Here is a 12,864-nt window from a genome sequence, read left to right on the forward strand (position 1 = left end):
CGGAGCAAGATTATTAACGCTTGAGAAGGAATAGATTCCTCCTCGGAATTGCACAGCGAAAATGAGACCCCCTTCCCAACAATTCCAACTTACCGAAAGCGACGATCGATTGCAGCATTCGTAAACAAATAATTTTATAACGCTGCTTTTATGAATGTGATTTCTTCGATATGTAATCAAATATCCACTTCGATCATATCCACTACACCGTATCATACCATATCAAATCCATAGATAATCCGCGTGCAATAGAACCCGCTGCTTGCATCTAATTTGCTATGCCAATTTTCCCTGGCTCCATGGTTTAGAAATCTGTGTTAGGGAAACATTCCGATTAGCAGAAAAGCATGCGAGTACAAAAGTACCCGCAGCACACATCTATTTTGCTATGCAAATTTTCCCATGCTTCATGATTTTGAAGTCTGTTCTAGGGAAACATTCCAATTTGCAGAAACGCAAACGAATACATAAGTACCCGCCGCTCACATCTATTTTGCAATGTCGATTTCCCCAGGCTACATGATTTTGAAGTCTGTGTAAGGGAAACATTTCAATTTGCAGAAACGCAAACGAGTACAAAAGTACCCGCTGCTTGCATCTAATTTGCTATGCTAGTTTCCCCTGGATCCATGGTTTTGAAGTGTGTGTTAGGGAAGCATTTCGATTTCCAGAAACGCAAGCGAGTACAAAAGTACCCGCAGCTCGCATCTATTTTGCAATGTCGATTTCCCCAGGCTTCATGATTTTGAAGTCTGTGTTAGGGAAACATTCCAATTTACAGAAACGCAAGCGAATATAAAATACCCGCTGCTTGCATCTAATTTGCTATCCCAATTTCCCCTGGCTCCATGATTCTGAAGTCTGTGTTAGAGAAGCATTCCGATTTCCAGAAACGCAAGCAAGTACAAAAGTACCGGCAGCTCTCATCTATTTTGCAATGCCGATTTGCCGAAACACAAACGAATACAAAATACCCGCAGCTTGCATCTAATTTGCAATGCCAATTTCCCCTGGCTCCATAGTTTCGAAGTCTGTGTTAGGGAAACATTCTAATTTCCAGATACATAAGCGAGTGCAAAAGTATCCACTGCTTACATCTATTTTGCAATGTCGATTTCCCCTGGCTCCATGGTTTTGAAGTCTGTGTTGGGGAAACTTCCATCCATTCCAGCGATCCTACCTCAATCGTTCGCAATTACAACTGAGTGGATTTCCGAGCGTCACTCGCTTATACACCGATTGGTGTGATTTCAGTAGCCTGTTTTGAAAGCAATTTTAGGGCTATTGAAACAAATTTTTGGATCAACAAGTAACAAGCATATAACGCGTAGACATTTTATCTTTCGAATGAAGTGTTTATCATGCTATTTCGTTCAGTTGTTTAGGAGCTATTAACGCTCAAAATCTCGTTCTCCGGCGTAACGCTTTCGTTTTCGAAAGTTTGAACTTACACCCCAGTATAGAAATGAAAGACGTAGTCCTACGTCAAAATGGTGGTGCAGAATCCATACCATATCTTCTCGATTGGTCCGATTTGGCCTGTGTGTAAAATTATCAAATCATCGAGTTTTGTTTGATGGCGAAACCCGTCGTTGGTTAGAGATCCAAGATCAAAGAACACAAGAAGACTTTGAAAAATTTATTACCCTGCAGGATTCATCTAACTGCAAGACATATATTGCAAATTATCTGACACCACGGATTATTACTACATGGCGTGAAAAATACATTGAAATACATGTTTACGTACCGTTCTGAATAATATTTCGGACACTCTGTAATAATAACTTGAAATGCTTAATGCTCTGATGATAAAATAATATCACAATTGATTCTTTAGAGTAACCCTTTAGTTATATCATCAGAGCATTAAGCATTTCACATATTATTACAGAGAGTCCGAAATATGATTCGGGGCGGTATATTGGACAAACTTAAAACAAACGCACAAGATCAGAACGTTTTGAGAATGCTACTTCAACTTCAGAATGTTCACTGCTCGGTGCTCATTCTACGGCCTAGGACATACTAAACGCGGTGCGGTACGATGCGATGCGATGCGGAGCGATTAATTGTAGCTAATCGCGTGCTATGACATACTGATCGCTTAAGATCGCGCGTTCTTTGATGTTTCATTCCACTCCATTCTACATGTAAACAACCCAACACATGTTAGATGTGATAACATGTCTTAATTTCGTAAACAGTTGAATTGTAAGATCGTTATTTTTCTATGAACATGGTGAATGGAAAGCCCTCAACGTAACGTTTTCATTATATGCATTATGTAAATTAGAATAAAGTTATATGATTTATCGAACAAAATGAAAATAATAAGTTAACAGCTCAATTTTTATTTTCGTTCGATGAGTTCGATTGTGAAGATATTTATGAAAATCGTCTGGCAACCATCACTTCCGTTCAATCGCGGCAAAACACCTCACAAACAGAACGAAAGAGCTTTCTAGCAAACGAGCCCATGCCTGCGCCCGCATCGCATCGCGTTCACTATGTCCTCGGCCTTACGCCCAAAGGGCTACTGTGTAATGTACAATTTATAGATACGTAACATGTACATGATTAAAATCCGGCTCTGTTTCAGCTAAAATGCTAATGAGTCTAAATAAATAAACAAATGGGACAAAAAATTCGAGGGGTTGTATCCGAGACACGACCGCTTAGGACGTAGGACTCCGCAATCTTTTTTTTTAAATTTGTTGGTTTATCATTTCGGATATTAATTGCGGATACGTCGAAATATCATAAATAACTCTTTAATACAAAATTCCTGAAAAGGTTTAATGGCTTGCGTGGTTTTGTAGAATCATTTCGAGAAGCAACGATTATTTCTTGCCTTTGCGAGAACAATATACTAATTGGTCATATGTCGCAATTTGTTTCTTTATATCAATGTACGTATTGTACTGAGTATTTAACGAGAGGCATCTTCCGTGCATCGTCATTCAACAAGCATCCCACACGCGTCTGACAGATGAACACAGTTGCAGCGATAAAAATGAAGCATCGCGAGAATGACCGCTTATCGAAAATCGTATCTCGACTCTCGGTTAAAACCGCCTACAAAGCTACCCCCCAGCAAACATTAAATCGCATAACAAGCGTATATATAACATCATATGCCCTAAAATTTGGTTGGCATATAATGCGCCTAACTGGCATATGCATGCAAAAGTGGAGGCCAGATATATACATGGCAAATGCTTACCGAATTTGTTTGGATGAATATGCAACTTTGACCGGCTATAATAGCGATTATGTTGGAATTGAATTGCGATCTAATATGAATATATTCATGAATTGTCAAAGCACCAAATACGACTTTTGCCATACTTATATACGATTTATTACAGACATAGAAAAAAACAAATGGCGCAAAATATTTTCGTGAAATGTTTATTACAACCTCACGAATCGCCATTTTTATATATGAGTATTTATGTTCGTAGAAATAATAATTTGTTGATTGACTTGTGTTGGGAGTGGAATATGAATGTTTAAAATACCATAGATTGATGTTTGGTGAAAACTGCTCCGAGGTGGGTTCGAACTCCGGTCGTCTGGATTATCATCCACCAGCTATTTCGCGCGGCTACCTGAAATTTAGTTCAACAGCGGTTAAAACTTTCGAGTGTATCAGCATTTCATTGACATTTCAATATGATGCAATATGTTCTTTATTAGGTTCTAATACGATTCACTGTTTCATGATTTTCTTCAGCATGCAACACGATTCACTACAGTACTGAATCGATTTAAATTATACGCTTATACGATACACAAACTGCATCAGCGTAATATACGCATATGATGCGGATTAAATATATTTTACGACAATGTACATTTTATGCGATTTCAAATATACACGATACATACTTTGATTGATATTATATGCGATTATGATTTATTCGGATTTCTTGTAAGACTTGGCACGTGCAAAATTATATGATTTAATGTTTGCTGGGTAGGAGCTTGTTGCATCAAAACAAAGCCGATGCGAGTGTGAATGGCAATTGAAAGTATCGAAGGTGTGCTATTCACATGTACAGGAAATGAACAAGTTCTAAAATTCGCGCAATGAAAACAAGCAACACACACAAAGCCAAACACTGAGGGCTGGAAGCGACCTATAATCATTTGCACTCTTCTCTTTTTTCCCCTGCTTTGCCATGGATTTGATTGTGTTAATTGCAATGCCAGATGCACTTCAAGTGAAATATTCGTTAGCGTTCACAGCACGAGAGGAAACATAAAACACAAAACGAGCAGAATAAGCGACCTTTGTTGTTTCGGGCGCAGAAAGATTTTTAGAATTTTCCTTCTTTTTCTTTTTCTTATTGAATCAAAGAGACTTCAAACTATTCAGTTCATTCGTCTCTAGCCTTCAAAAAGACCATTGGGAAACTTTCCTACTCGTTCACCTCCATTGCCTTGAGAAAGGAATTCGATCCTTCGCCGTCCAGCTCGCCCAGCAACGGTATTGTCCAGTCGGTGTCCTCACGAAGAATAAAGAGAATTTTCCTCAGTTATCCCCCTCCGTTGTTTCTATTCTAGCGGCTGCATAAGTTGCTCGTTATTGACAACTCTGTTTAGGAAAGCACACAAATGAACAGAACAAAAGTATGGGGAAATGGGAATGCTTCCAATTTTCATCAATTTAAACCATATACAGACTATGGGATTGTAATGTATAGCATATCTTAGAAAATTTCCGATTCCATTGGTATGCAAATCGTTAAAATCCGTCCGCAGCAAAAATAGTTATTAACGTTAACTTTATTTCATAAAAACGTGACCTGTTTTCTGACTCGGCACCCTTAATGTAAGACGTAGTCCTACGTAAAAAAATTGCTTTACAAGTACGGATGCATTATTCTGACATTTATTTTGCGTCTAACCACATTTGGAAATGTCGATTGGATTTGCATCGAACGGATTTCAGAATACAAAATTTAATTCGATCGAGTTACAAAATCCGATCAAACTTCAAATATATGCATTTTTTTACGGTTCGAGTTTGTTCAAGATATACAAGCAGACAGCTAAATATGAGTGTTCATTCGTATGTAAAAAATCTTGTGATGATGAATAAATTACTTGACTAATGTCGTTTTTCTCATTTACTGTTTTCTCGTGTTTTTTGCCGATTCCCAAACCAGACTGATAAGAACGGTTACCAATACAATCACACTATCGATCCAGACTTTTTAACGTCTTTGCGAACTTCGTCACACCGCCGAAGTTGCGAATACAAATTCTACTCCAAATTTGCACAGATCCTCAGTCGGTGATCGTCCTCGGATTTGAAAACATCTGAAGTTGTACGTGCAAATTCTGGACTGTATTAGCGTTTGAGTGCTTATATTTACGGTTATTATTGGTAACTGAATTCGGTTCAATATTCGATAGAAATTTTGTGTAGTTACGATAAGAGTGTATACCAGTCGATCAAACTCTCTCACCGTCTCGTCGCGTGAGAGCAAATGAAACGGGTAGGAAAAAAATAAAACATCTCACGCTCTTTGGCTAGCCGTCAAGAATTTTCATTCGCCTCAGTCTCTTTTCCACAAAAGTTTGCGAAGTTAAGACGGGCCCAAGCTTAGGCTCCCGCGAGTGCTTTTCAAATTAGAATAAAATACCAGCGAATAAAAATTGCCCGTGTTTCGGTATAGGTTGATTAAAATCCTGATCTGTCCCTGTTTTCCAAACGTTCGGTTGGAAAGATAAGAGTTCGGAAAAAAGCCAAAACCGGTAAACAAATATCTGTGTGACCAGGTGAATTTCCTGTGTGTGTAGAAAAGTGCTCGTGAGCAAGCGAGGAAGAAATTCTGCTGCAGTTTTTGGATCGAAGCATTCTCGGAGGCAAATAAGGAGCTAAAAATGCCACAGACCAAGCAGACGAACGGATTTGCCGCCGCCAATGGACACAACGGCTACGAAATGGAGGATGGGTGCTCGTTCCTGTTCACTTCCGAATCGGTTGGAGAGGGACATCCAGGTAGGCTCTTTTTAATGATCAATCAGGGGGTCAGGTAAAATTTTCCATCTCTATTTTTATTCCCATTCGAGCGGTGTTTAAGGGGGAACCTTGCCCTAAAATACTCGTCTGCTGTCCCATTTGTGAGGTTATGCTTCAGTTTTATTTTCATTCTGCGAGTGCTCGTAGCCGAGGAAACTGAAACGCTAGAGCATCGTAGAGAAATAAAATGTGCTTCTGGTGGTGTCTGCGCTCTGTTACGCAATGTCTGCTAAAAGTTTTGGATCCCAGAGTAAATTATTTCATCACAGAAAATGATGTTTTTACACGAAAGTATGATGAAATTTCGTGATATCGTTCCACTCCTGTGATGGAAAATGGCGGATATTCGGGTTTTCGTTGGTTCCTGATTTCCGAATGTCCGAGGATATAGTTGGTTTCGGTTGAACGGGAATATTATGGATTGTCACCCCTGTTTGGAAGGTGAGAATACATTCACAAGTTCAAGGGTTTCCTAATGTGTCATGATAGTTTCATAGGTATTTCCGTCTAGCACGGACGTCATTTCTGGATTTGTTTTCCATTCGTTGCACAGTGGGCTAATTACAACAAAACTGCAAAAATAAACAGTGTTGTAAACATGTTCAAATAAAAATCAAGAATCATCACCAGAGTATAAAACATAAGCGACTATTGTTGATCTACACGAGAATCTTCTACCAGAACCCACTGTTTATTTTGCTCATATTGGCATTCATAATTCTCAGCGGGTGGCACTCGGCGAGAGAATCCGCGAGACAAGCTCGTGCGCGCAAGGTGTGAGCAGCGTTCTGTTATCGATTTTCGCTCCATCGTCTTTTATTGCTCCATCCGGTGGCGATAATTTAGCGCCGTGCCACCTTTAAAACACGTGGTGGACTGACTGCCGATATGTAGTATATGCCAAACACAGACATCCGTTGTGTCGCAAAACCACGTTTGTTTTGGGTTCGGTGTTTTGCGTCGCAGAAGTTTCCAGCCTTATCAACAGAAGAGCCCCCATGCATAGAGCATAGAGCTCTCTGTTATGACTGTAGTTGTTTTGCTCCTAGACTTGCTCCATCACACAAAGCCAGCCTAACAAACTGACTGCTGTTTGTACCGGGTCGTTCCATTCTATCGATTTTTATGCGCGCTCTATCCAGAGTATTGGAGCCGTGTTCATCGCAAATCAAATGTTTTGTTTTTGTTTTGGATCTATCGCGCATTCTATTTTCTCCTCGGAACAAATTGTATGTATACTGGTCGTTGTGAATAAATAACGATAATGAGATGAAGTCCATGACCGAAGTTGTCCCGAGTTTCAGGCAAGATTAGAGATTTATTTAGCACTCAAATGTTATCGCTTCGCATGTATACATACAGTGTTGGACAAACATTTGCACAATCATAATCTGTGTATTAATTGATATTAATAAGTCAATCAAAAACAAAATAAACGAAAATATTTAGAAAGTGTTCATCAGGTCTATTTGAATCTAAAATTGTTGACCAGTTGATCTAATTTATCGAAATTGATTGACTGGAATGTTCTAATTTCTAGACTGAATCAAGTTGTGAAATTTTAAAGTTTAAAGACAAACGTTGTTCTGCCATATAAATTACTTCTAGCAAGTATTCTGGTTATTGAATATAAAAAAATTGTAAGGGGTTGTATCAAGGACACGACCGCATATTTTCGACGTAGAACTACACAATTACATTACTCGATCCAATTGTTTACCACTTCGAATATTATTTTAGAATGCATCGAAATGTTTGTAATAAATCATGTTCTTCGTTATAAATGAATTTTATGAACGTCATTTTACCTTGAATATACCTACCAAAATAGGTAAACGGAAAAATTGTCAAACGATCATTGTATTTTACATTTCTCTCTGAAACTATGCCACACCTCATGTTTACGTAGTTCTCGAACCGCAAAAGTTCATTCACCTCTAGTATCTGGAATGACGATTTTCCCAGGCTTCTCAGTTTAAAAGTACGTTTTGGGAAAACATATTCCGGCCTGCAACGACAAGCGAGTAAAAAAGTACTTAACTCCAAAAAATACCCCCGACTTGCATGCATTTGCAAAGCGGATTACCCCAGGTACATTAATTTTGAAGTTCGTGTTAAGGAAACACAGCTCAGTGGGAAAAAATACTCCCGACTTGCATGTTTTGACGAAGCGGATTCCCCCAGGCACATTGATTTCGAAGTCCCTGTGAAGGGGAACGCAGCTCGGTGGGAACAAAAACAACCCCGACTTGCATGTATATTTGCAAAGCGGATTTCCACAGGTACATCGATTTTGAAGTATGTGTTGGGGAAACCGTAAATCGGGCCAATCAAAACTTGGCAGTTAGGGCGTTTAGATAACGCTTGGCATTTTACAGTTATTTAATTGTTCATCTAATTAAAAATAACATTTTATTAATTGTGATAGACGCGTAGAAATATTTCCTATCAATTGATGCTCTTTCCGATCTGTTAAGAAATGTTCGAGTTATAATACAGGTAAGGTTAGCACACAAATCGGCAGAACAAATGTATGGGGAAAATTAAATTCTTCCAGTTTTCATGTATTGAAACCGTTCAGAGATTAGCGAATTGTAATGTATAGCATATCAAACAAATCTTCGATTCGATTTGTATGCAAATCATGAGAATTCGTTCACAGTGAAATTAGTTAATAACGTTAACTTTATTTCATTAAAACGTTTGGCGCCCTTCCTGAATGACGTAGACGTAGACGTGTTTTAACGATCTATAAAATTGATTGATTGTAATCGATGAAGGATAGATTCTACGTGAATATCGAGCAGATACGTGAAGGTTTAACCATTTATTGCATTGGAGCGTGGGAAAATGGACTTCCTGGAACCCAGTGTGATGTGGAGATGGAGAAGAGATCTATGATATACAGAGAAATGGAGCGCTTCAGACGATGAGCGTCAACAAAAAACAAAAAAAAAAGTTCAATTTATATTGCAGCGCGGACTTGATTATATACTGTTTCTGTTTTTTTTTTCACTGTATATAATCGAACCCTTTTTATAATCGAGACAACAATGACAGAGTTATAGCATTTTTTTATGTTGTTTCGGACTCTGTTGCCTCCAACTGTCTCTACATTACAAAGTACACTACGGAAGTCTATTCTGTTGCTTTCATTTGAAAGATGAGAAAATTTAGTATAGAATATAGTAGTGAAGATCTAAATTAGTGGATTTTAATAACATTTTGGAAGTGGAAAACTTTAAAGTTAATAATTTTAATGTGTTTATTATTCATATCATCCTAAAAATTTATATTAAACTAGACTGTTGTAGAGCTAGCTGCTCTACAATTTGTTCTTTGACACCCAACTTCCATCTTTCTTAATGTGGCTGCAATATGGATATAAACGACTCCTGGTGAAATTTCAAACAAAATCTTCAAAAATTACAATTTTTACCCCACTGTACATGTAATAGCCACTTAAATTACACCTTAACGTTGAAAGATTACATTTCGTCTTGAAATAAGTCATATTTGAAATAAAAAAAAAAATATTTTTTTTCAAACTATATAATCGAGTTCAAAATTGTATATAATCGAATCACATATAATTGAGTCCGACCTGTATTATCGTAACCGACATGATCAGTTAGGATAATAATATCTTTCTTTAATATTAAATGTTAAGTGAAAAAAGTAATATATTTTTGCCGTAAAATGAAAAAAATAAAATAAACAAAATCAGTATTAATTTCGTTATATTGCTATCCAGTTGGTGAAAAAGTAAGTGCTGCCGTTTTTAATATGGACGGCTAAATTTATAAGTGCTGGGCCCCGTTCATGAAATTTAAAATCAAAGATACGTCAGATAACTTCATTGGAGCTGATCTACAGTTCAATTTAATACCTCATTATTGCCGTAGTGATTCAATCAACGAGTATTCTCATCGGTATTATGAATTCGAAACACATCCATATTGCTTCGTTCTTTCACGGAATGTATTTATTGCTCTCCACCGAACTGCAGAGCTTGACATTAATATAATATGAACATTGAATGTTTGCTCAGCTGAGGCGAATATGGTACTACCCAACGATTTGGAATGTCAATGTCTGCGTTGTTGATATTTGTGAATGATCATCCACCATTATCAAAATTTCATCTTTGATATACTGGTCATAACCATACGCTTTTGATCGCGTCGTTGATAAAATCTTTTGGGAAAAAGCTTCGAACATTTTCCATCTGCCATGCAAGGTGATAGAAGATTTAGATCACCACGTGGGCAATGAACCATGTTTGTGGTAACAATATCGAACAGCCACCCTTTTTGTGGAATTCGATTGCTTTGAACCTCGATCGAATCTCAGGACTCGTCTTTTGCACCCAAGAAATCAAATCGACCTCAATGAAATATGGAAATCTTGCCTTGGCGCAAAATAAACATCAGAATAAGTAGTTCGTATTCATGGAGCAATTTAATCTCTATCAGATCAGCAGACCCGAAAACAATTTTAAATTGCTAAAATTTGAATGAAAATCATTACTCGATGTTGTTTAAATACTTAGAAAACTGTCCGAACTTAACGATTCTTTTATAAATCTCTTTGCGTTTCCGTCAAAATTTTATCCATAATACAAAATCAGTATCAGAGACAATTTTCGTTCACTATTTTTCCACGTCTGCAGAGAATATGTTATCCTGTTCACAGAACACATATTCAAGACTATTTGCATTTTTTTTTCCGTAGAACCGTTTATTCGTTCATAATTTCTGTTCCAAAAGCGTGTTCATTTCACCCGAAAAATGATTACCATTTTCGCTTCATAGAAACAGCTTAGTGTCGCATTGCATGGCGAGGCTGTCACATTTGCACAACTCGATTGAACTTGAGTTGCGATTCGTACGGGTAGTTCTGGTTCGATCAGATTTCAGGATACAGGAGGATAGTTGATCAGTAGATATATCTAGAATTTCCGAGGAAATTACTCTATCCTTTTGTTCAGAGCGTATTTTTTCGACTAATCAAACTAAAAATGTGCGTATAAGGCAATCCTCGCTGTTGTCATTCAACCGAATACATCCAGCAACATGTTGGACAGAATACGTGTAATTCTGTAATGGAATTCATTAAAGACTGTATTTCTATTGTTTGAACACACGTGCTGTCGTTTGAATAAAGGTTGTGTAGGTATTGCTCATGATAGCGTCTCGCAAGTGAATGTATTCTTCCTCGAACCGCTTCTGTTGATTGTGTCATAGGAATCGCAGTCGTTCGCTCTCTACCTTTGCGAATACTGTTCTGAATCATATTTCGGAAGCTTAAGGCATATGATGCAGTAAACAGATCTAAACTTTATGCACAGGTTTGATTGATATTTTCAATAAATTAGTTCAGTATGCTCTTAAGCTTTCTACTTTGGTACCTATTTTATTGAAAACATAAAAAAATCATCGAATAAAATGCTTTTCAAATGAAGCGAATAAGAATCAAACTTCGGACACTATTCATAAAAAAAACGTGCTCACACTAAGCAAACGTCAAAGACAAACGATAATGAGTAGGGTTGTCATATTTTTGCCGATTATGTTATAATTCAAATGTAGTTCTCATATAAAATGATAGTGAAACCAAGGGAATCTAAAGAAGCAATTGTGATATTAATTTTATAGTTATATCATCAGTGCATTAAACATTTCAAGATATTAGAACAAATTGTCCGAAATATGATTAAGAACGGTATATTGACCATGGATTATTGGCACAGATTAAGACATCGTAGTTTTTTTCGGAATACGAGACGAAACGTATGGTTTTGGGTACCAATAAAAATAGTTATCTCGATTTTTCATTCGGAACTTACTACGAAATGTTGATTTGCAGTATAAAATACCCTATGATATTTAAATATTAGCTCATTATAATTTTATTTATTAGTGTTGCAGACGTTAAAATTAGAGTTTTTGAAAACCGGAAAATTATTGGAAACCGGGGTTTTTTTAAAAAAAGTTGATGCAAAATGTTTTAAAATTGTATGACAAGTCAATATTTACAGTTATCTCAAAAACAATTTCATTGTCAAAAATTTACTTTTCAGACAAAAAATCGACCAAGTGCCGAAAAACAAATCTATATATGACGAATATGACCTCCATTCTGGGGCGGAATGATGTGGGTTTTCTGAGCCAAGATGATAAAGCGCAGGCATCGATTAATAAATTTCGAATATTGCTATCGTTAGATGATCTGTAGAACAACCTAGCGATCGATAGATAACCCGTTTAAGCAGAATATATTAAGCTCGCAAACTCCCAAATATCAAATATCAAGGAATTTGAAATATTCAGTCGAGTGGTTTGCTCGTCGCGGGAGAACATCCCATTTTTCGTCAAAGAAATTTCTTCCGTCTTGCACTGAGGTCTCGCGTATTCTAGAACTTGCCACTCCAGAATACATCCAAGGCGTGTGTTATTTGGAATAGAAATCTTAATGAAGTACTAATAATAGAGATCACGCAAGTAATACCTACATTGATAAGGCAAAAGTTCTACTGGAAACCGTTAGTGCCATCCAAGAAGAGGAGAAGGATGATCCGCACCGCGGTAAAATCACAAGGGGAGTGGCTTACAATACAATATTTCGCTGTTCTGGTTGCTCCTTTGGGTCGGAAACATTTGAGGTGCACAAATTGGACCAATCAATCACCATTTCCAGCATTCTCGACGTTCTACGACGAATGCGGGAATGCGGTTGTTGTAAATTTTGGCTTCCGATTTTCAACCTTGGGGTTTGTGACTGCAGACAACCATGTGACAACCCATTTACCGATAGCATTGGTAGCT

The 12,864-nt window shown here is 37.4% G+C and overlaps 1 protein-coding gene across 2 annotated transcripts in view; it reads left to right on the forward strand.

Moving 5' to 3' along the window:
• The first annotated feature begins 5,294 nt into the window (after positions 1–5,294).
• Positions 5,295–12,864, forward strand: part of LOC129780280 (S-adenosylmethionine synthase) — a 35,895-nt gene continuing 28,325 nt past the window's right edge. Inside the window, exon 1 of one of the 2 annotated variants that reach the window (XM_055788352.1) lies at positions 5,295–6,016. In XM_055788352.1, the coding sequence (XP_055644327.1) occupies positions 5,899–6,016 (118 nt within the window). In that variant the 5' untranslated portion in view covers positions 5,295–5,898. The remainder of the gene's footprint in view (positions 6,017–12,864) is intronic. The other variant, XM_055788351.1, reaches the window with a different exon arrangement.

This window comes from Toxorhynchites rutilus, chromosome 3 (assembly GCF_029784135.1).
Source record: "Toxorhynchites rutilus septentrionalis strain SRP chromosome 3, ASM2978413v1, whole genome shotgun sequence".
NCBI classification, from domain to species: Eukaryota; Metazoa; Arthropoda; class Insecta; order Diptera; family Culicidae; genus Toxorhynchites; species Toxorhynchites rutilus.